General features: G+C 37.6%; 1 protein-coding gene across 2 annotated transcripts in view; it reads left to right on the top strand.

The window, feature by feature from the left end:
* The window catches only part of AFAP1L2 (actin filament associated protein 1 like 2), an 87590-nt gene extending 65525 nt beyond the window's left edge, over positions 1-22065 (top strand). For both annotated transcript variants that reach the window (XM_034440187.3, XM_034440186.3), the window contains exons 7-19: positions 1388-1567; positions 2794-2883; positions 4598-4661; positions 9220-9324; positions 9945-10156; positions 12656-12801; positions 13633-13744; positions 14024-14263; positions 16357-16510; positions 16960-17124; positions 17611-17804; positions 18225-18347; positions 18586-22065. In XM_034440187.3, the coding sequence (XP_034296078.2) occupies positions 1388-1567; positions 2794-2883; positions 4598-4661; positions 9220-9324; positions 9945-10156; positions 12656-12801; positions 13633-13744; positions 14024-14263; positions 16357-16510; positions 16960-17124; positions 17611-17804; positions 18225-18347; positions 18586-18612 (1812 nt within the window). In that variant the 3' untranslated portion in view covers positions 18613-22065. The remainder of the gene's footprint in view (positions 1-1387; positions 1568-2793; positions 2884-4597; positions 4662-9219; positions 9325-9944; positions 10157-12655; positions 12802-13632; positions 13745-14023; positions 14264-16356; positions 16511-16959; positions 17125-17610; positions 17805-18224; positions 18348-18585) is intronic.
* Positions 22066-24420: the final 2355 nt, after the last annotated feature.

Here is a 24420-nt window from a genome sequence, read left to right as displayed (position 1 = left end):
TAAAATATGAATTATTCTTGAAGTTTTTCTGTTAAAACTTTAAACACGAAGAATTCAGAAAGGAGAGGTGGCAAATAAATCCAAAAAGTCTATTACATCTACAAACTTGATTCCTCCAGATAAACAAACAAATACTTCTGGGAATCCTATAAGCAGGATGTGAAGGCAACTTTACTTTTTACGATATGTAATTTTCAGATGTTTTGGACTACAAATTTTATTATCCTACCTTTGACAGTCATTTAGTAGGTTATGGAAAGTTTCTTGGTTTTCTGTTGAAATAAGAGCTAATCATACTCAAGACTAGAAGTGTTTGCAGAAGAGCTGTTTGGGCAGATAGGGAGGGAGGAACAGGTATAGTTCATACTATGAGATAGGAAGAAACCACAAATATAGAGCCAAGGTAACCCATGTCATTCCTTACTCTATTCTCTATTCCAATATATTTGCTGAGAAAAGCTTGTGTGGATTATATGTACTCTTGTGGAAGAAGTATAGTATAAAGGAATTCTGTAATTAAGAGATTTTAATGCTTGAGATAAATAACAAGCTGCTTCCCCCTTTCCCATCCCCCAGATATCATTTCAACATTGGTGATGAAAATGTATGCTTGAATACCGATATATCTAAACTTAGTTACATGGCACATGTAAAATTTGTAGTAAATGTGAAGGTTTGTTCCTTCTACTCTTATTGGATAGTTTTAATTCTGTTTTCATTCATTATTTCATGAAACATTTATTTCATAATTTCCACATGAAACGCATGTCAGTTGGCTTTACTTTAAATAAATATTACTTATTACCTGTGGCATACTGTAAATAGCAAGCCTATCTCTAGATATTAGATATTTAGTAAATAGCAAGTCTATTTCTTTAGGTATCGATTTTAGGCACGTCCCCATTAAACATGGCATGAGTTAGCTGTACAAATTCTTCTATCTGAGGTATCTGCCTGTCCATCAGAATAGATAGGGTAGGCATTTTCCAAGTCATTTCCCTTAAATGTTTCCATTTGTGGGTCCTTAGAAGAATGCCTTTTCTTTTGCAATTTCTGTCCTAAGGAGCACCATTGCTCCTGAGACCAGCAGCCTTCCCTCTTTTAACCTTCAGGAGAGCAATTAAGATCTGGCTCTTCCCCCAAGGGTTGCAGCAGGGTGAGTTCAGAGTGGGATGAGACTGTGTTGAGTACCATCTGGGAAGTGCGGTTATGGGGCCTAGTTTTTCTCTTTTTTTCTTTTAGTTTTATCATTTTTTTTGTTTTATGTTTATTCATTGTTTGATTGGTTGTAAGCTACCCAAGAGTTGTTTTAAGATGGGCAGTTGAACAAATGTTTTAAATAATTTTAAAGAAAGTAATAATCTTATTATATTTCTTTTCTTTCCAGTGTTACAAAACTTCCAAAGACCATAGTCCACAGCTGGATGTTAATTTGGTGAGTTGCAGTGTCATTCACAAGGAGAAGAATCTGAGAAAGCAGGAACATAAATTGAAGATCATCCCCATGAATGCAGATGTTATCGTCTTGGGTTTGCAAAGTAAAGACCAAGCAGAACAATGGCTCAGAGTGAGTGGAGCATTTTTTGGAGTGGGAGGCAATGCCTGTTACTCTAGGTGTGGGGATTTGTTGAAGCCACAATTGCAAATGCCAGTACTGAATTTGGCAGCCAGTATTCTTGTGCTTTACCAGTCATGTGATTTAAGGCTCCTCCTTAAACATGCACACAATGCCTTTTGGAAAAGAAACCACATATTTATAAAAAATACTTGATGAGTTCACTGGAGCCCAAGGGCAAATATATGAATTAGAAGAGCAAATCTCCTTGTTAAATTAATATATTTTTGGAGAATTTTCAATAATGTTAATTTAAATTTTATACAAGTAGTCCTCGAATTGTGACCACTCACTCGGCAACCATTTAAAGTTATGATGGCACCAAGTTAATGGTGCTTACAACTGGTCCTCTAAGTTCTAGGTTTACTTACACATTACTGTGCTTCTAAGCTTTTCAAGGGATAAATGTTCAATGTTATGTGGCCATGCCCTTGCTGTTTGATATTTCTGTATTTATTATTTTGATTTTTCTGCATCTGGATCATCTTGATTTTCCATACTGAAGACCTCTGAACTGAAGTTAGCTGTAAAAACACAAGAAAATGCTTAATAATTTATAGTCAAGTAAAAATGTCCAAGTACAAAGCAAGTACACGCTGTTTGGTAAATCTTTTAAAAGCACAAGAACACTGGCTGGCAAAGGACCAAGCCTCTGTTTCTAAATTAAACTAACCACAGCAAAAAATACATGTATGCACTCATATTGGTATAACACAGGGTTACTTTGTCCTCCCAAACTGAGGTAATCTTCTATGCCTCTTGTGAGTGGTCAGTATAGTACAGAAACTAAAATCTTTTTCTTCTTCTAATAGGTGAAAGAGGATTTTTTTAAAAAATGTTGTTGGCTCATGTAGTGTTTTGCATCTTGATATCTCTACTGACATGCCCAGAGACTGTTATGTAAGAAATCATTCCTAATTAGAGTAGAACAATGGAGGGGTTTACCCAGCACATCCTCTGATTTGGTGTGCTGTTTATATATGTGTCCTAGGCTTCACTCTCAAGCAGAAGTTTCTGAAACAGCTCGACTTCCCTATCTCTAACTTCAAAATTGCTTTGCTTAAATTGAATTATGCTTCAGTTAAAATTAGCCGAATGCTTTTCGGCACAGAAGAAAATAAAAGCTGTAGATGGTCATAAGACATGAAATTGCTTACATTGTGCTTTTCCCCTCCTAGGTAATCCAAGAAACAAGTGGTCTCTATCCAGAGGGGCCGTGTGAAGGAAATCAGTACGTTCCAGACTTCCAGCGGTTCAATAATCCAAAAGTATGTCTTATCTTTTGAAAGGGATGCTTAGAAAGCAGCTCTTAAATCTTCCGTTGCATAATATTTTAAAACTACTTGATTATATAAGGGAAGTAATTCTTACCATCAAAACAGGAAAATGGTTGAAAACTCCAGCTTGTTTTGGAAGCTGCAATTAGAACAGCTTCAAGCGTCTTTCCATCCCTTCACAACAACACTTCTTTGTATCCATTTATCTTCCCAATAAGATGGTTTCAGATTGCTTTTAAAGAGAGCTTCTAGATTTAGTTCTGTTCAAACCCAAATGAAAACATTATATAAAAAAACATTCATTTCCCCCCCCCTTTTTACAATCCTTTAATCCCTTGTTTCGGGGTGGAGTCAGGGCTACTGAGTGGAGCAGAGCATTTACTGGTCTTTATAACATATATAAAAACTATATATAAACTTTCTTGGACCCCACATATACCCCCACAGAAGCCTAAGGAAAGCATCTGGGATGGGAAACATGGAACAAATGTAGTCAAACATAACCTAGAGGAAAAGGCTACTCTGATGGTAGTAAGGCCTTCTTTCCTACCGGTGAGTCAGCACAGAATTTGCCTTATGGAGTTGTTGATGTTGTTTCAGTTGGAGCTACTATGTTCTGAGCTGCAGAAGAGAAGGGAGTGTTCCCAATAACCTGCTGTGATACATTTGCAAAACAGTTTGCTGATTAAATTGCTTACCTCTCTTCCAATTTGGACTTGTTCTATGAAAGTGATTGATGGTGTTCAGTATCCAAAGATAAGATTTAATTTATGGACCCAACAATTTTTTTTAATGGTGGGAATGGGAGCTAAATGACTCTGGGAGGCAAATCATTAACTCTACAATCCTAGATATTTCCATCCAGCAGAAGAGGTTGAAATAGTACCACTACGTTGTTCCTCTACATTATGCCACTTAATTCAGCTCTGCAGGAGTCTATATGCTTTTAAATATCTACAAGACGCTGCTAGCTCATGTGGAGTTTTAGGGAATGGTCTGATTATTATTATTTGGGTGGTATCTAACTCGCTTTTTTTTTGGGTCAAGGAGTTTTTTAAGTTAACTTTCTGCGTGGCTTGGCTACCGTGAAAAGAGTTTTTCTTCTTAGTTTAATATGATTAGTTCTTCAAAATTCAGAATGAGTTTACATTCAGAATTCTATAATTTTTATGTGTCCCGAAAGGAGCTGTATTTTCCTGGATGTAATGAACATATCTTTCCCCAATAGATTTCTTGCTGGATCATTAAAAAAGAAAGCTATGGTGAATTAAACTGAGAATAAAAGGACATTTCATAAAACGTACTGTTATATTTGTTTATATTTTAATATCAGTATTATAATTAAATGAACATGTTTTTAGCCAATCAACTAATCATTTGGCAAATGTTATGAAAGAGAAAACTTGGTGGAAAGACCAAGTTTCTCCATTCATGTGCCTGGTGCTCCAATCAAGCTGTGTTGCTGTTTGCCTGAAGTCAAATAAAAAAGAAACAACTGTTTATTTAGGGAGGATTTGTAAATCTGATACCATTGCAAGTGCAATAGATACATCAATATTCATACTTTTTCATTGCACCATCCATCATTTTCTCACATTGCTCCAAATACAAAATATAAGCTTCCAACAGGCAGAAGAATTCTTCAACCCAATACTTTATAATTTTCTCAACTTTAGTCATGGAGATTGTTATTTGTTCTTTGCAGGTGGAGCCATCAGAGAGTGGAAGCAACACTGATGGTCACATGGAGCTGGTGGAAACAAAAGATGGTAACGTGACTTTGAATTCAGTTAGCCCAATTTTCACACCTGAGCCTAATATAAATCCTACCTAAAAATAAGCCTAATTAAGCCCTGGCCACCATCTGGTTGTACGAGGTGGGGTGAGGCGCATGCATAAAAATCAAACTAGGGTGGGGATGAGGGGGTGAAACTGCCCCACATGCCCTGCACCCACTTACCTTAGGACCACTACAGCCAGCCTCCACTGTTGCGCCACTGCCCGACTTCTTCTGCCGCCACTTGTGGCAGGATACCGTGTAGCTCATCGTGCTGGTGCTGCCACTTGCGGCATTATGCCGTGTGGCTCATTGTGCTGGTAATGCCGTTGCAGCAAGACACCATGTGGTACATCGCACCACACATCGCACACATGCAACAGACCAACACACCATGCAGCCTCCTGCTGCAAGCTACAGCACTGGTGCAACGAGCCACACAGTGTCTGGTTGCGAGCAGACACAGAAGAAGGACAGTGGCATGATAGATGTCGGGGCGTGGGAGGCCTGACTGTGTTGGTCCTAAGGTAAGCGGGTAAGACATTCCCTGAACATAAGACCTGGTGTTTATTTTATGCCCCTCTCCCCAAAATAAGATCAGGTCTTATTTTCGGGAAAACACAGTAGTACCTTTCATAGATATTGTGAATTATAATTTTTTTTAAAAAAATTGATTTATATGCCGCTCTTCTCCGGAGACTCAGGACGGCTTACAATGCGTTAAGCAATAGCCTTCATACTTTAGTATATTTATACAAAGTCAGCTTATTGCCCCCACAAACTGGGTCCTCAATTTACCTATCTTAGAAAGGATGGAAGGCTGAGTCAACCTTGAGCCTGGTGAGATTTGAATTTACAGTAATTGCAGACAGCTGGTGTTAATCACAATGCTATTATTCTGCTGAGCCACCATAATCCCATGACAACTGCAGGGCTCTGGGCAGGAGGAATTTGAATTAGAAGAAGGAAGAGAGAAATTAAAGCAGCTGTCTCTGCTGTATATTGAATTTGCAGATTACCTAGTTGAAATAGAATTGGATAGAAGAGCTTCTCTGCCAAGTTAATTTGTTATCTACATTAATTGAACTGTGTAGCTTCTACCAGGGATAATGTTCTACCTTGTAGAACATAAAACATATGTAAAACTTCCATATACCTGTTTGTCAGTCCAATCTACTACTATTTTGACTAGCAATGGTTGTCCAGAGTTTCGAGCAGAAAGAAATCCTTTATATCCCCTACCTGAATTTTTAATTAAAAACCAAGAATCAAAATGTGGGACTTTCTGTATAAAATGCTTATGCTCTCCTGCTAAGCTATGATCCCTTTTCAAAGGAGGGAATTTGAAAAAAGAAGGCATTATATTGTGATTCCTTCTCAATACAGAGAAAAAAATGTTGCTACTCAGAATAATATCATAAAGAAGAGGCATTTTACCTGAAACTAAATTTCATTTAACATGTTGGAATTTGAAAGGAAGTATATTTTAGATTTGATTATTATCTGGGTATTTTTTTTCTGGAACTGAAGCATTGAAAACAATATCAGTAGGCAGAGGTGGGTTTCAGCAGGTTCTGATCAGCTCTGGAGAATCGGTAGCAGAAATTTTGAGTAGTTCGGAGAACCGGTAGTAAAAATTCTGACTGGCCCCACCCCTATCTATTCTCTGCCTCCCAAGTCCCAGCTGATCGGGAGGAAATGGGGATTTTGCAGTAACCTTCCCCTGGATTGGGGAAAGACATTTTACAGTATCCTTTCCCCTGCCATGCCCACCAAGCCATGCCACGCTCACCAAGCCAGACCTACAGACCAAGTAGTAAAAATTTTTGAAACCCACCACTGTCAGTAGGCCAGAAGCTTGTAGCAGCTTTGTTAAATTGTTGGTCAACTGCAGTAAACCTAACCAGTGAGCTTACATGCCAAGAATATATATGTCAGTTATGTGCTTGCTTACATGAAGTATTGTGCGTATTTATCCCAAGAATTAAAGTTTCACCAAAATGTCAATAAAGGATTTAGTGTAAATACAAACAGAAAAGGAGAACCATAATAAGACCTGGTAAACAACCTCTATTTGCAACAGACCTCATCTGAGTTTTCAGTCATCCCTTGCAGATTATTGTAAAAACCTGATGAGTTTTGCAAATACTTGAAAAAGAATGCTTGCAAATGCTTCCCCCAGTTCCGCAGAAAAAAGGATGGTTCAAATGAAAAGAACTCAGCTTTTAATCACAGAGTCTTTCTCACCTCCCTCCAACCATAACCATGCTTTAGCATTTTTTCCTCCTGCCATGTACTCATTAAGTGGCTTTTGTCTCATCCCCAGTCCATATCTGAGGCATTTGAAAATGGTCTCCTCTCCCAACACAATCTTTGCTGTGGACATGATCTGGCACACTTTATTGATCATTTAGCTGATGATGTGGTTTGGAGCTAAGATCTGCTCAGTTTGCTGCTTTAGGCTCCTGTAGGCAGATCCCTTTCCTCTAGTTATTGTGAGTTGTAATCCACAGCCATTTTGGAATAGGGGGCAGATGCCTGCCTTCTGCAGAGTCATCTTCCCTTAGAAAATTTGACTGGAGTTTCTGAAGAGCTGATCCTAAAAACATGCTCCTAGCACACTTCTAAACCTGATTTTTAAACAAGATTACAATTATTTTGAAAGAGTAAACAGGCTGTCCTGGGAGTCAGACAATTGGGTGTATCCTTGCCAGTAGGTGCTCTGAAGGTGTTCGCTGCTACAGTAGATAAGGATTTTATATAGCTGTGGTGTTTTTTTTTTACTGTTTATTATCATCATTATTTTTGAGGAACAATAGAACTTCCTCCTGACTAGTGAATGTTCCCAGGACCAGAGTTATACAGTGGTAGTTCCTTCATCTGTAACTCCACAGTTACTTATGCTGCATTTGGGAGGGGAAATCTTATTGTTTACTTCATTCTGACTTTGGTGACACTAAGTACTATGGGTAAACAAAATAACACAATTCAAGAAGTCTATGTTGGTACGTAAGTTCTGCATGATCATCCCCCAGCTACTTTCTGCTTTTGCTAATTCTGAGGTTAGAACTGGACTTCTGGTCATTCACTGCATGTACTACTGTTCTCTTGCACTTCTAGTTATGGGATTAAGTTCTCCCACTTCATGCCACATGTCCCTTTGTGCTTTTTAACTATGATTTGCTGTTGTTGTTTTAAATAAGGATTAATGCTGTTTCAAAAGAGCATTATTTCTGCGCACAAAATAGCCTGCTGAACAGCTATCAAATATTTCACCCCTGTGCTCCTCCTCTGTGCTATTATCTTTCAATCTTTTAGAACCCAGATATAGCCATACACAGAAATAGCTTGAGAATAGCTAACAGGCAGAAAAGGTTGTGAGGAGCAAACTCTTTCTGGACGGAGCCCCTGCCACAAGTTGCTAATCCTATTGTTCTAAACTTGTCCCATCCTGTCGTATGGGGATCAGGACGGGTAAGAAAGGGTTAAATACTTGGTGGGCGGGAGATGAATTTGCAGGACCCACTATTTCTGTTCCCTACTTTGGCCACAATAAGTAAGGACCTTGCCAATTAATGGCCTCATTATTGTAGCACAGGGGTGTCAAACTGAACTGGATACAGCCCATATAGGCCATGCTACCCCAGTTCTGCAAGAGCAAAAACAATCCTGATACGTCACAATACAGCCCATGATGCGATCAAGTTTGACACCCCTATTGTAGTAGAATAAGGATCAGCAACAGGGGCAGCACAGTTTATGCTAGACTACTTTTCTGCCAGCTGAAGGGCTGCTGGGTGATGCTTTCATACAATTTTGAGGGAGAGCCTATGCAGACATGAAACAGGTTGGCCTATTTTAGCCCCATCAAAATCCAATTTTATTGATATAGTGGTTCAGAAATTACTTAAAAGATATAAATACTTCAATCCCAGCAGAAAATTATAAGCGTGTATAAACAGTCACATCAGCATATTTTTAGTAGGTTAAAAAGGACAACCTACACATTTGGTGTACAGTGCTATTGCTTACGTTCTATCCAACCTACCTTACAATGGCTCCAGTGACAGCAGGAAACAAATGGTATGAAAAACAAGCTTTGTTTTGTTCCAAGTTGACTTAAAATAGGAGGCATTTTTTCCAACAACACAAGTGTACTTTTCATACCTCCCTTTTTGAATGCTTGCCTCTACAAGTACATATTTCATAATTATCAGGGTAATATCACTCAATCGAGAATAGCTAAATATCTTCAGGCACATAAGTAGGTTATCGTTTCTGTAACCCTTTGCATCCCTTCCAGTATTTCCAAGAAGGAATCAACATCTGGTTCATTATGGCCCCTGTAAAAAACAAGTTTCAAGTTCAGAAAACAACAAAAAATCTTGCTTGTTTTTTAAAATCTTGGATGATCTAAAACTGGTTTGGTTATGCAAATATTCTTCATACTGTTGTGAAGATGGGTCATATATGAAATTGCATCCCATTTTATAATAATCATTTTCTTCAGCCACAGAATTTAATATGTAGCTTTTTTATTTCTTATTTAGCTAAGAAGAAATGCACACCTGGGTTAAAATTTAGCAACCTGATGAATCTTGGGAGAAAGAAGTCTACCTCCATGGACAGTCCAGAAAGATCTTTGGATACCGGCAGTAAGTAACTTTTAAGAAATGTACATACCAGTACTTTTCTGCATTTATTTGAATTGCTGCTACCTGCAGGGAAGACAATCCTAGAGAATGATGCAGAAGATAACTATAGTATAGCCATTGTGACTGGAAAATAATAGAAAGCATGCTTCCAATGCTCTTTTAGATCTTGTAAAAATCCATAGAAGGTATAGTAATATCTTTGGGAGAATTCTGACAGTCATTCTAATGTTCTTGTTGTTGTTTTTGCTCAAAATATAATCCAGTTTTGACCATTGAGCCATAACTTATTTATATAGCATAGGTTGTATTAGGTTGGGGGTTGGAAGATGGATGGTGATGGCTGTGTTTTTATCAATTAATTAGTTACAATAGGTGCTTTTTAATATCAGAATTTGGATCTCAGTTTGTATGGTGGCATGACTAACATGTTCATTGTGTTGTAGGGTTGGAAGCAATGTTAGACAGCTCTTAGTTTAGCACTCTGCCCAGAGCAATAAAATGATGTATGTTAGCATGTTCTTATCCACTGACAAGAGATCATCTCTAGAGGGGATTGAAAAAGTATTCTGGGCTCCATTAAAAAAGAAAATATTATGAGAACAACATTTCTTTCTTCACAGCATATTTAAATGTACTGGTGAACAGCCAATGGAAATCCTACTGGTGCCATGTGAAGGATGGCCAGCTCCATTTTTACCAGGACAAAAACAGAAACAAAGCAGCTCAACCAGCTTTGAACTTGGTGGGGTGTGAAATCATCCCAGACCCAAGCCCTGACCACATCTATTCATTTCGTATCCTGCACAAGGGTGAAGAATTGGCCATGTTAGAGGTATGGATGTCATTCTCTCCAGAAGCTGGTAAACACAGTTTAGTAGCCATTCATAGCAACCTATCACAATGCTGTGTTGGAACTTGTTTAAAGCTTCCTTTCTTTGCATAGAGCCTATTTAAATAACTTACATTACCTATCCACAGTTTATTTCATTGAGTAGCATAGAAACATAATACAAAAAGCACGAGAGAAAGAGAAAGAGCAAAATGAACTTTTAATTTGTTTTCCTTACACTTCAGCCAAATTAATCCAGAAAGTAATTTATAGTGAGAAAATAATACCTGTAATTTTAGGTGAAGCACTATAATTAAAGTAGCAACTATAGTGTAATTTTAAACAGTAGGAAAATAACACTAGCAATAAGTCCTCAATATTTGAATTCCCAGAAAGAGATGCAGGGCACAGCAGTATTGAACCATTTTTCCCTTTAAGGATTATTCTCTTGAAGAAAATCTTTGGGTTATGATGCTGGTATAATAACAGGGTCAAAACTTAGAGTAAGCAGGACTCTTTGTGTCCTTTTTTCTTATTCTCCCCTTTCTTTCTTGTTTTATGGGTTCATTGGCCTCCTAGAGGACCCTACTGTTGAAGTCTATAGAAATCTTAAGCTTTTTTTCATTTATTGGCCGTATATATTTCCTCTCTATATTTGGCAATGCCTAAAATAATACTTCTTGTTAGATCTGTGAGGAAAAAAATCTGTTGAGCACTACATCAGCAGTTTTATAGTTCAATAAGTCAACTGTGCATTCAAAAATAAATAAATATGAATCAAATGATTCCTTGTCCAGAACCTTTTGTTCTACCTCCCACTATTCACTTTTTATTTGTTTTTTTAAATTTTTTAAAAAAGTTCAGGCTGAGAGCCCAACTTCTTTTCTCCATGTTGACTGTTTCCACCCTAGCTCCACTTCCAAAGGGCATATTTTCTCTCTTACTCAGGCCTACAAACACAAAAAGGAAACAAAGTTCTTAAATTTATAACATAGGAATTATATTGTGAGATCAAGAATGCTGGAGGGAAGGGTAAAAAAGGAACAAAAGTAAAACAACTGTGGGAGTATCTAAAATTAGGCCAAGGTTCGCAGGCTGTGCACAGATTGCAAGATATATAATGTAGTTAGCTGGTGCAGCTTTACCTTATGTACACAGTTTACATTAAAACAATTTGAGTACTGTCAGCAATATTCATTCTCCCCTTTCTAGAGTTCTGCTCCAAGTATTATAGTATCTACATTATATATGGGGATGTATAGTATAAATCCAAATTTCATCTTCTAATTCTAATCTTGTAACTTCCATTTTTTTGAATGTACAAGTAATAAAATGCAATCTTAATCTCCTATAATCTCCCTTGATTTTTCCTGGAGGAAAAGTTGATTTGAAAAACAAGTTGCTTACTTCTATTATTTTCACTCAGAGTTGTTTTTTCTTTGTTTATTGCTAATCTTAGATTCTCTGACATCAGCAACATTTGAGTAGTAGGAGGAAAATGTGACAAATTTCCTACATTTTGTAGTGGGAGGCATGTTTTCAGCGAAGGGTAGGATTGCCAGAGCCTCTGAGTATTGTTTTGTTTTTAGCAGTCAAATTGCTGAGTATGATGGAGCCAGAATAAGGGCGACTTCAACAGTTATTTCAAACTAGTTTCATTCACAAAGTTAATTTGGATACAGCAGTTTAGTTCAAGGCAACTAGAAATTATAAAATCATTTCTCATAGATTTTTCATGGTGCTTACTGAATATTTTCCATAGGCATCCATAGGCTCACGCAAACCCTGTTACTTATGGGTGACATCCGATATCAGAATACAAATACAAAAAGCTGGTGTCTGTATCATGTTGCATGTTACTGCATTTTTTTCCCTTGATTTTAGAGGTAGCCTATGACGCTTTCCATCATGTTTCACCACCAAATTTCAGTATTTATTTTAGCACCCGTCTGGTACAGAAATGTTTAGAAAATCAAATTGGTGCCATCTTCTGGGGAAAAAGAGAAAGATCTTTAGATGAAATGCTTTTTTGAATTTCTGGCACATTTTTTCCCCTGGGCAGCTAAAGCCTCACTTATTATTCAGGACAAATCCTACCTTGAATATAGAATTTTCACAAATATTTAAATAATTAAATGTTTATATGGGTCTGTGAATCATTGAATTTCAAGCATGAATGATTTCCTGTCCATGGGATTTGGGCAGAACATAATTTCTTAACTTTTTTCTCCCACCCAAACCCTGTTTTCTGTTAAGTAAGAACAATGAGCAAATTTGTGTCTATTCAGCCAAATAGTTCGAGTCTTAAGAAAATATTATTGAGACATTGATGAGTGGAGAAAGGTACAAAAATTGCCTTTTCTTCTGCTTACTTCCTACTTTTGTTTAGATTCAAGCCATTGGATTTGTAGAGACCACTGATTAGAGATTCACTAAACCGCTAATTAGAAGAGGTTTGAACTATAGGTATAACAATTGGTTCTATTTTCATCTATTTAATAGACAAAGTCTTCTGAAGAAATGGGCCACTGGCTTGGTGTCCTTTTGTCAGAATCTGGCTCTAAAACGGATCCCGAGGAGCTTACTTATGATTACGTTGATGCTGACAGAATTTCCTGCATTGTCTCTGCAGCAAAAAACTCATTATTGTAAGTTACTATGCTAACATTCAGAATCTGTTTTCTTTTGGTGGTTTACTAGTATATTTATTGATTCTGCTAAATAAGAGTTTGGGGGGGAAGGGTTGTTTTTGTGTTTGGAAAATAATCAGTGCAAATTTCAGTAGGATTTTTACTACTTGTAGAAAGAAACAGTTGGTAGAGAACAAACACTACTATGTAAATATATCCCATATATGACACATTCAGATGAAATTGCTATACTGAAGGAAAAGAAAGAAAGAAAAATATCTGAATGATTACTTTCCATATTATGTCCCAAAAGGTAACCTTTGAATGACAAGAAAAAGAGAAATTGGACAGGGAGAAAATCCTATTTTCCCCCTGTTTTAAGGAAAATATGTGGGGAAAACAAATGAATGAAAATACAAATTGTTGTATTTATCTGAAATACAATTGTGTTTATCTCATTTATTTATTTGATTTCTATAGCCACCCATTTCTTTAACTTTTCAACCTAAAGCCTACCAAATATTTTGAGACTGAAACATTTGGAATCAAAATTAAAATTCTTGGAAAACTGTAGTGGACCCCTTGTTGCATGATTACACAGGTGTGTGACATACATGGCCTCTTGCTGATAGGAACCAGTGTTTTGGTCTTTGTTGTACACTGCTTCATTGAACTCTTACATGGTAACTGCTTCATTGGACTGCAAAGTCTTGGGAGTCTGGTAGAAGATGGAAGTCAGGAGCAATGGCCACATCCAAAGATAGACAGTAACTATCAGGATTTAAGAGTTATCACTGCTCGTGGTGCTTTGAAACTCTATGACAGCATGTTTGCTTTCATGTTTTTCAGCTTAATGCAAAGAAAGCACTCTGAACCCAACACTTATATTGACAACCTGCCAAAGAGAATGGGAAACCAAGAAGATCTGTATGATGATGTGGACATTCCAGAGGCTACTATGGTGAGATTTTTTGCAGAACTGGCTAGTTTGTTTATCATTCTAAAGCAGCAATCATTGAATTTTGGAAAGGGGGGATTGCAAAGTGATTTTTTTTTGTCAGTAATATTTTTTTAAAATTGTGCTGGATTGCTATTATAAATTCATGAATGAATGTAAAACCACATTACTAAACAAGGTGTAACCATGCTGAATTCACATTGTCAAATAGACGTTTCTTATTCTAAGCAGAATATTCTTCCTTAAGTGAAATTATTATTCGGAACATTCCATCTTTTACAGGATGCTATGCCTCCAAATGAAAGTAAATGTGAAGGAGAACAAGACAGAGTCTATCTAGACCTCACTCCAATGAAATCCTTGCTGCATGGAGCTACCTCAAAGCAGGGTCAGTCTACTTCTTCGGTGTCTCCACCTTTACAAAGATCTATGAGCAAGAGCTCGGTGGACTTTGAGAAAGACTCAGCCATGGTGCAAAAAGAACCAGAACTAAACAGAATTGCAATGGAAATTCCAGAGCAGGTACTATAGAGCAACAAAGTTTTATGTATTCTTACAATACCCTTCTCGAGATTGACATGTTCCACACATGCTAGATCGGAAGTTCTCTATATTTTTAGGTAGTATGGCCATCTGGAATAATAGAAATTGAAATACAAAGATAGCAGGTAATGGGAAATGCAACGGTTTAATGTTTTGGATTGCCATTGTCAGTGATAGAACAATCTAATCTCATGCGAAGGAGACAAATAATATTCTATCGTTTTCTGGAGGTTCTGAAATGGATTTTGGACAAAACAGATGAAATGATACAATTTGATGATCCTGAAGGGAAAGAGATAGATACCGGTAGCAAAAACCAAACTACTGTCCTTTTCCTAGTTTGAAAGGATATACTTACAGTAAAGGGTGTTGTACATGTTACAAGGAGCTAGTATCAGTAGAAGGTGAGCTTGGAGCCTTTTTATAGCCTTTGAGGCACTGAGTCAGATCATAGTATTATCAGAAGTAAAGCTAGTACAAGCTTCTGTATGTAAAGCTTATACAGGTACTGTCAGGTTATGTTGGTAATTGAGACCATAATTTCTGTTGCTAAACTATCTAGTCATAAAGCACATTGTCACTTAACTTAGCAACAGAAAACCCATCAGCCCGCATCTGTCACTAACTGAATCCCACTGGTTGTTAAACAAGATCTAAGACATTCTGCCTAACCCCAAGTCTGAGCAAGGTAAGAGACTGCCTTCTCTTGAACACTTCTGAGAAAAACTCACAAGAAGACTATAGCTGCCATTCTCCAAATCATGCGTGCTCCTCTCATGATGTTTCAGAAGACTAATTTGACCTTTCTAAAGCATCATGAGAGGGGTGTACATGATTTGGAGAATGGGGTGTGCAGTCTTGGGGAGAAGGCCTTGTGCAACCAGCAGCTGCCTTTCATAGCAGCAAGCTGGGTGCTCCTCAATAGCAGAAGGAAGAAGACAGTCACTGTCAATTGGGCAGCTGGGGCTCTGTGTTGGGCTTGAGGCACCATCAGCAGCACAAGCAGCACTGGAGCTGAAGCTTGGGGCAGTGACATCCAGATGTGACAGCTGAAGGCCCCAGGCCTCTACTTTAGTCCCAGTGCTGCTGGCTCCACCATTGCTTCCCAGGAGTCCTGCTATGCAGGGTAGCCAAAAGTGCAGAGATTGAAGGTAAATAGGCAGGTGGGGAAATTGAAGTGTCCCTGCAGTTGTAAATGCAGGTAGGCTGCCAAGTGCCTGAATTTTGATCATGTGATCATGCGGGTACTACAACTGCCCTAACTTTAAGGAGTGGATGTAAATAACTTTCAATGCCACTCAACGTTAACCTCAAACATTAACCAAGGACTACCCATAGTACTATTTACATCCTGTGTAACAATTCTGGTTGTCATTAACCTATAACCTTGCTAGGTTCAAAGGTTCTTTTTTTAAACAAATCCAAGGCTTTCAAATCATTTTTACAGACTCAGCAATGTACTTTTGCTACATCTATGGAATCTCCAAATTGTTCCTTCTTTAAAGAAAGATAGTCTTATTCCTAGAATTAGTTATGTTCTTAACTTATTTTAACAAATTTTCTGAACTGAGAGTTACACTTTGCTGCAGGTCACTCTCCAAAAAATAGTGGATGCAGCTTGGACAAAATTGGACTTTTTTCTTTTACAGCTCCTTTAAATTAAACATAGTTCAGATGGCATACTTTCTAGTCATGTATTTAAACATTTTCTTCTTTCATATTAAATATTACAATTAATAAGCATTTTGTAGGCAACGGTTTCCTTAGGAATTCAGATGCTACCTCTCTGTTCTCAATGGTGGTCTGGACAATTCATTTATTTTTTTAGATTTTTAAAAAAATTGTCTTTATTATTGTTTACAAATAACTCAAGGTGGCAAACATCCCTAGTACTACTTTCCCCTCCCAGTTTCCCTACAGTAAGAGAAAGTGAGGTGAGTTGGGTTGAAAGAGAGTGACTGCCTTACCCAGCTGGCTTTAATGCTTAGGGCAGGATTAGAACTCAGTCTCCTGGTTTCTGATGCCTTAACCACTAGACCAAACTGGCTCTTCTCATCTTATTTCTCGAACAGAGGCCTCCAGACATAGATGAGCTGCCACCTCCATGGACAGGTACAATAAAAATCCAGACACAACAACAGCAAATTATATTTCCTCAGAGTGACCCCAGTGTGGTTATGGCTGCACCAAAGGAAAAAACAGAAAAGCCCAAAGTGATGAATCCAGGTAGGTATGGTGACAGCAGTAGTATCTCTTTCATTCAAGTTTTTATTGTGCAGTTGGATCATCTCTATTTATGGCCACACTTGGTTAAGTCATAAACCTGCTGTAGCATAGCCCATAACAATTATGGGCTAATTGTTAGTGAGGATTTAGTGAACAGCTGGCTAATTTGGGACATCTTTTATTATTTCCCTGATACCTTCTTAATTTACTGGCTTTCTCTCTCCTGCATGACAACAGGCTAGGACAGAGTTCTTCTACCTAATGGTTACAGAAGGCTTTTGTAGTCAGCTCAGGTTTTTTTGGGATCTGAGCTCTTCAAGTAGCTCAGTAGATAAATTAGATCTGCTGTCACTCTTTTTTTTCAATTGTATTTAACCATTGTATTAGTGTTTGTAGTTTCTGTCACTGGGAAAGATTCCTGCACTAAGAGAGTGTAACTAAATTCACAGCCCCTGTAGAAACAAAACTAGGCAAGAATAGGACAGAAGCTGAAGTGAAGCGATATTCAGAGGAGAGAGACCGTTTGGAGAAAGACAAAGAAGAAATCCGCTCTCAGCTGGCAAAGCTTCGAAAAGAGAAAAGGGAGCTGAAAGAGATGATGATGAACTGCTCAGGTAAACTTCCTTTGCTCGTCTTATTTTCATTCCCTGGTGCTTGGCATAAAACAGGAAATCATTTTAAGCATTAAATGATGTGATTATGTTTTAAGAGACTGCTGGATGATGGCTAAGTTATCAGCAGGTTCTTGCCTTGTGTGATGTTGCTTCTTCAGAAGAAAAGTTTCATATAATCTTCTGGAGAATAATAGATATACAATTTTGATTCATTTGATAAGTAGGTCTTCTTTTCTCCACAATTGTCCCTAACCTTTCCCTCGTAAACAAAACAAATTTTATTGTTTTTTTTTCTGTCCTATAACAAAAAAATTGAAGGGAAGGAAAGGATAAGACACCAGAAAAGAAATCCATGGAGACATAGATAGATGAGATAGATCATAGACAGATAGATAGATAGATAGATAGATAGATAGATAGATAGATAGATAGATGAGAGAGAGATAATTGATTGTATTTTGTATATCCCTATTCTTCCCTTGGCAGATAAGAATAAGTTGTCTACAATGGAACAGAAGCTAAAAGAGATAGAAGAAGAGTGTAAGAAGAAAGAAGATCAGCGTGTTGACTTGGAGTTAAGACTTGTTGAAGCAAAAGAGAATCTCAGGAAAGCAGAGTCTGGTCCAGTTACACTTGGCACCACAGTGGATACCACACACATGGAAAACGCAAGTCCCAAAGTATGTAGCCTGTTACTTGTTCATATACAGTATGTGTGAAGCAAGAGTTCTGTGATTGAATCTTTTCTCATACTTTAAAAAACTTAATAGTTAATAGTGTAGGCCTTCAATTCACAACAAGAGCTTTTGCTTCACTGATATTGTAAGACTTACAGTACTCATATGGCTCATTAGTACTTTGGCCAAAATTGGAAAGAATTCTAGCTTAATTCTTGCTACATGAAAGCACAACACCAGAATCAGTTGTTTCCATAAATTGCCAAGACCGGATGCAACATTAATTTATACTCTACACTCTACACTCCACACTCCACATATCTATAACCTGAAGATTCCATGAACTCTGATCTGCAACTGATAAAATTTAATTTAAATAGTAAAGTTTGTGTGATCACTGTTCTCTTTTTCCCCTAAATATAGATGAAAGTTGCTAATCCTACGAATAACCCAGAAAATTCACCTGTCAATTCAGCAGTGGCATTAAAAAACCGTCCTTTATCTGTCATGGTCACAGGGAAAGGAACAGTTTTGCAGAAAGCAAAGGTAAGGCATCTAAGAAGCATAACCACTGGAATTATGTAGCAAAACAAAAACAAAACCCACCAATTTGGCATTCCAGGTTTGGTAGGTCATGACAATTGGTAGTAGCACCTGGATGAGAGACCACCAGGAAATATCAGGTCTGTAGATTATGTGAAGAAATAAAGTAAACAAAAACGCTATATAAAGTAATTGCAACTTCACAAGCTAATAAGCACTTTTTTCTTCCTTTTCTTTGCAGGAATGGGAAAAGAAAGGTGCTAGTTAGGAAATCCTAGCCTCAAGAAAAGACTGAAGATTCAAATTGGTTCTTTGTGGACTACAGAAGCCTACTGCCAGTAGCAAAAATGTCCAGATGAAGAAAGCATGGCAAGTGGGGAACTGTATCAAACTGTCTGGAAGAAACAATGGACCTTGGCCAGATGCCAGCATGGCCTTCCTTAGACTAAGGCTGTTGCTCCTTTTAGCAGACTTGCACTGTGTAGCTAGGACAGATAACCCAAATGGAAACAGTACTTCTAACCTTACTGGTATCCTGAAACTGTTGCTGTACATAAGGAAGCTTTTGTCTACTTTTAGTATGGTGTTTTATCACTGTACAGTCTAGGATTTGTCGTTAAAATGACTTTTAGTTGGACCTGTTTAATATTACTGTAGCATACCAAGGCATGACAGGAGACAGAGGAGGTAAAGTTGAGCTTCACATCAGCCATTTCTTTAGGAGAGAAGTTTTCTTAATCAATGGTGCAAATTTGAATGATACTTCTATGGAATTCCAATTAAATGCAGCTGTTCTGCCCAACATAACATCCACAGGAGAAAGTATTAGGTGCTCAAGTTCAAAGTTCATCTGGCACACCAACCTTATTCACCTAATTTCAGATTAGGTGACCTATTGCTCAGCATAATGACCTTATATGATCCATGGATTTCAACATGCCATTTATTTTATTAAATAATTTTATTACACCAGTATGGTATAATGGTTAAGGCATCAGGCTAGAAATTAGGGGACTGTGAGCCCTAACCCTGCCTTAGGCATAAGGCCAGCTGGGTAACCTTGGGCCAGTCACTCTCTCATAGCCCTAGAAAGGAAGCAATGGCGAACCACTTATCTTGGCCAGTGGTGGGTTGCCCCGGTTCACACTGGTTCTATAGAACCAGTAGTAAAACCGGCAGGAAGATCCGCCCACCGACCCCGACATCATCAAAACACTTCTGCACATGCACAGAAGTTTCTGTGTACGCGGAGAAGAGCGTGCGTGTGGCCCCACTGCAAACCGGTAGTAAAGGTAAATAGAACCCACCCCTAATCTTGGCAAGAAAACTGCAAGCATTAGTTGCCAGGAGTTCATACTGAATCAAAAGCACAAATAAAAATCTACTTTATTTACACAGCAAATCATATATATATATATGCAATATTTGTTTTTCTTTCTTTTATATATATGCAGATTTAATCCACAGGATACAGGGATCTGTCCTGATCCCTGTGCATGACTATGAGCTTTACCTTTGGAAAAATAACACCGATGAGTTCCTTCTTTAAACACTTGTAGTTGTGCACATTTAAAGATGTAATATATAAAATGTGTCTAAGGCAAGGGATGATTCCAGTGCACTTTAGGGACAGTAATACTTCAAGATAGGAACTAAGCATCAGCTACGTGTCTTTGTATTCTCTGAGGTCAGTTTCATTGCTTGCAGAAATGAATCTAATGTAAACACATAAACATGATTTGGGGGAGAAAGGAATTTCACTCTTTTTAATAAAGAAAGTATAATTAGAGCAAAGTAGGAAGAATCTTATAATTATTTTGCTGCCTGAAGGAAAGAACTACTGTACAAGGAGCCTTTCCACCCTGTATAATTCCATGCAGAAAAACTTAAATTCTGACATGTTGTTGAGTAGCACTGAGGGCAGTAAATTAGCTTAGGAGGCGTATAGTGAGTATACATGGAGTCATACAGCATTATCTCTTCTCCCTCCACTATGTTCTTCCAGGGTCTGCTGCTTCATTGTACAATATTGGAGCTGGATGTAGGAATTGATGTATTAAGTTCAGGAAAATGCAACAGAAATTCTCATTTAAAGTTAGCATGGATTCTTCACCGAACATACCAGAGTCTATATTTTATTCTTGAATAGGAGTAATTTTTCATGATATATGAACAGAAAGCATCATTGCTAGGAAGCTACTGTCAGGAAAGTACTAAAACGATTTAGTGGGCTTTTGATATCTGAGCACCATTCCAGACAATCATGAAACTGTGCAATAGATGTGCCATATTAATTATTTGCTTGTTGCAGGAACTACAGACATCAGGTTTCCCATTATGGTGGGCCAAAAGCATTGCATTGCCTTGGTAACAAAAGCATCATTTGTCACAAAGAAAATATCAAGGCTCTAAATCAGGGGTGTCCAACTTTGGCAACATTGTGGACTTCAATTCCCAGAATTCCCCAGACAATCACAGGTCTTAAAGTTGCCAAGGTTAGACACCATTGCTTTAGATAATGCTTATAGCGATAGATGTTTCTATACTGATTGGCTAGCATTCATGAAGTCAGTGACAATCCTACTGCTCTACCCTGTGCCTGGGTAATTTTACAGCATCTTAGCCAGAACTCTTTCTCTTCCGAACTATATATGTGGGCTGCTCCTTCCATCAGAAGCCCTTTGCTCATATATGTATACAATTTCAATTCTAAGAATACATCTAAGGATTTGACTGGCTTATCATATATTTATTTTTAGGCATCTAAAACACAAATATTTCTTGTTGGATTACATCAGGAAGTAGTCTGAAAAAGTGGTTGGAAAGTTGGGATTAGCAGCAGAAATAAATCTCCAGCAGTCTTCAACTGTTCAACTGTTGTTTGTAATCCTGTATGGTTCTTTGATAACCTGAATGACCACAAATGTAAATGCTACAGATGTTTAAGGACTTTGTCATATTCAAGTAAGAATATCTTTTAGGTTTGCCATCTAAGTAGCCATCTAAGGCTACCTAAGGTTATCTAAGGCTTTGTATTAGTATATGAGAGTGGCATTTTATAGACAACGTGCAGATTTAGGGATTGCAGGACTGTTTAAAAAAAGGAGATTGGATCCAACCAGTTGAAGAAAGACAGGTAGTTCATTAATGAAACCTAAGACTGCTCCTGTATATATGCCTCCAGTGCCAGTAAACAGTGTTTTGTGATGTCTGTATCACATGTTAGTGTAAGCAAATATTGATGTGTTAGAGCAGGGCTATCAAACTCCCGGCCCACGAGCCAGATGATCACATGCTGGCCATGCCCCCACCCAGTTTAGCAAAGGGCGAAAAAGTCCCGATACCTTATGACACCACCGTGACGACATGAGTTTGACAGCCCTGTATTAGAGTGAGTTAAAATGCTGTGAAACTTTGAAGCCCTGACAACTAGAAGCATCAATAGAAAAGGTACTAGAGGAGTAGCAACTGACTCATTTATTCCACTCAGTTCAAATAGGTCACTTCAGACCATAAAGTTGTGTGACTCAACCAAAGTACTATGGCTGATTGTGTCAGCCAAAACAGAGGAATTCAAATCAGATCCAAAGCTTTCTTTTAAATAACTGTAGAACTGTTATTATTATGTTCCTAGCTTTAAAAAAAAACTTTATTGTACAAGTGTCTTTTTTGTCAGTTGCCATTTCGGATAAATCATTTTTAAATAAAAGTGTTGGCTGTATTTTAAATGTGTATTTGTTTTTCATTTTCATCATTACATTGTTGAGCTAACAGTTTCCATTGAATGTCTGGTTTTATGTAAGCCTATGAAATTGAACTTTTCAACTTTCTACAAGGAACAGTTATTAACCTATTCCAAAATCCTTTCAGGGAGCCTCACATTTTTTTTATGTGCATTCATGGTATGATATGTTCTTGTCCTGTAGGGGACACCCTTGTAGCATTTTTTAATAGAATGCATTAATAATAAATTTTTACTGACTATAAAAAGATTCAAGGATTCTTGAGGTACATGAATTATATAGAAAAGATAAATGCTAATTCAGAGTAGCCTGAGCAACCTTACATTAAAAATGCATACTTCAAGGGAGTGATTTTAACAGCCATAGGTTGATACATAGTTTTCCTGTTCCCAAGATGGCAACTATAAAGTGCTTCGTACTAGTTAGTTTAATAACTACTAGTTCCATTATTAATAATCAGTCCATACCATAGAGGAATTGGGGGGAGGGTTGTAACCTGCAGTTCTCATATGTAAAACTTTCTGGGATTTAAACTTAACAGTCCACAAGCCAAATTGTCGCTATGACTAATAAACACTCAAAAGTTAATTATATGTGGTCTAAAGCAATCACAGATACTTTGGTCCTCGCTGAGTTTGATTACCTAAAAAGATCCATTGCTAGAGTCTTACATTATAGGATATGAAATCAAATGTATCAGTATAACCAGTGGTGAAATCCTACCAGTTCTGTCCAGCTTGCGCAAACCAGTAGCGGTGGCAGCACAAGGCTCCGCCCACCTACCCAGACATCATTAAAACCAGGAAGTAACCCGTTTTTTATCCTCTGCGCATGTGCAGAAGGCTTTGCGCATGTGCAGAAGGCTTTGCGCATGTGCAGGTGGTCAAAAATTGGATGTGACGATGGCATTCGCACTTCCGAACCGGTAGGGAAGGTAAGTAGATTTCACCCCTGAGTATAACCCCTTCAAACATTGATATTCTCTGCTCCAGGAGAGCAGAGAATATCTTGGAAGCTTTGAAAAACATTGAACTATTCCTGATTTGTTCTCAGCAAAGTTACAAACAGCATTTCCAGAATCTTTCAAAACTTTCCAGATTTTGGGTAGCTTTGAACTGGGTTGTCATGTATTTCTAGAATTAGAACAATATTTGTAGCCCAGCCGCAATAGCTATTGTTTTAAGTAGATGTGTTCACTTTTTTCCACCATATTCCAAATCCAGTAAGAACTATATTTCGGATGCACAAATACATACCTAAAATTATGGATTGTTTTTTCATATAGTTTATGAAAACTATATGAAAACTATTAAACACAGAAAATATCTGATACAGGTAGTCCTTGACTTACAACCATTCATTAAGTGACTTTTCAAAGTTACAATGACACTGAAAATTAACTTAAAACTAGTCTTGCAGTTATGGCTGTCACAGCATTTTCACAGTCATGTGATCAAAATTTAAGTCAACTTGGCAACCAATGCCATCATATATTTATGACAGTTGTAGCATACCGGGCTCACATGATTGCCATTTGCAATCTTCCTTGTTGGCTTTTGACAAGCAAAGTCAGTGGGAGAAGCTGTATTTGCTTAATGACCATGAGATTCTTTTAACAACCATGCCAAGAAAGGTTGTAAACTCCGGTGCAATTCACTTAACAACCTCCTTGCTTAGTAATGGAAATTCTGGTTTGAGGTGTAGTCTTAAGACAAGGACTACCTATAGCATGCTCTATATAATTTGCACTTCATAATTCCAGTATAATTATACGTTGGCATGTGAATTGTAAGAACATTTTCAAAAGTAAGACAATTTAAATTACTCCTTAATTTGGAATCTGTGCTCAGCTGAGAAAAGTTTGTCTCAATGTTCTTTTGAGACAATCTAATGCAATTTGTTGGGGATTTGATCTCTGTAAATCAATTGCATTTATTAATCATGGAATATAAGCATGTTGCACAGTAAAAGGAGTAGATAGATGGGAAAGAAATGTTTATCTGGTGCATATATATTCCGTATTGCTAACGCAGAAGTGTTCCCTGCAGGTGGGTTTTTCATTTTTTGAAATTTGGTATTCCCTTGGAAATCTAACCAGAATTCCCTCTTTGAAAATGTTTGTGTCTGTCATCTGTACCTTATTTTTAAAAATACTAATAAGCTTCTAAATCAGTGTTTCTTAACCTTGACAATCTTAAGACTTCAGGGCTTCAACTTCTAGAATTGAAGTTGAGCTAAGTTGGCTGAAGTATCCTGGGAGTTAAAGTCATTGGGTTGTTAAATAGGTCACCATGTGACTACATCCAATTTTACGACTTTTTTGTAGTAGTAGT

Source organism: Pantherophis guttatus, chromosome 6, assembly GCF_059756535.1.
Source record: "Pantherophis guttatus breed Tessera chromosome 6, ASM5975653v1, whole genome shotgun sequence".
Classification (NCBI taxonomy): domain Eukaryota; kingdom Metazoa; phylum Chordata; class Lepidosauria; order Squamata; family Colubridae; genus Pantherophis; species Pantherophis guttatus.
This window is presented reverse-complemented; position numbering and strand designations above follow the sequence as displayed.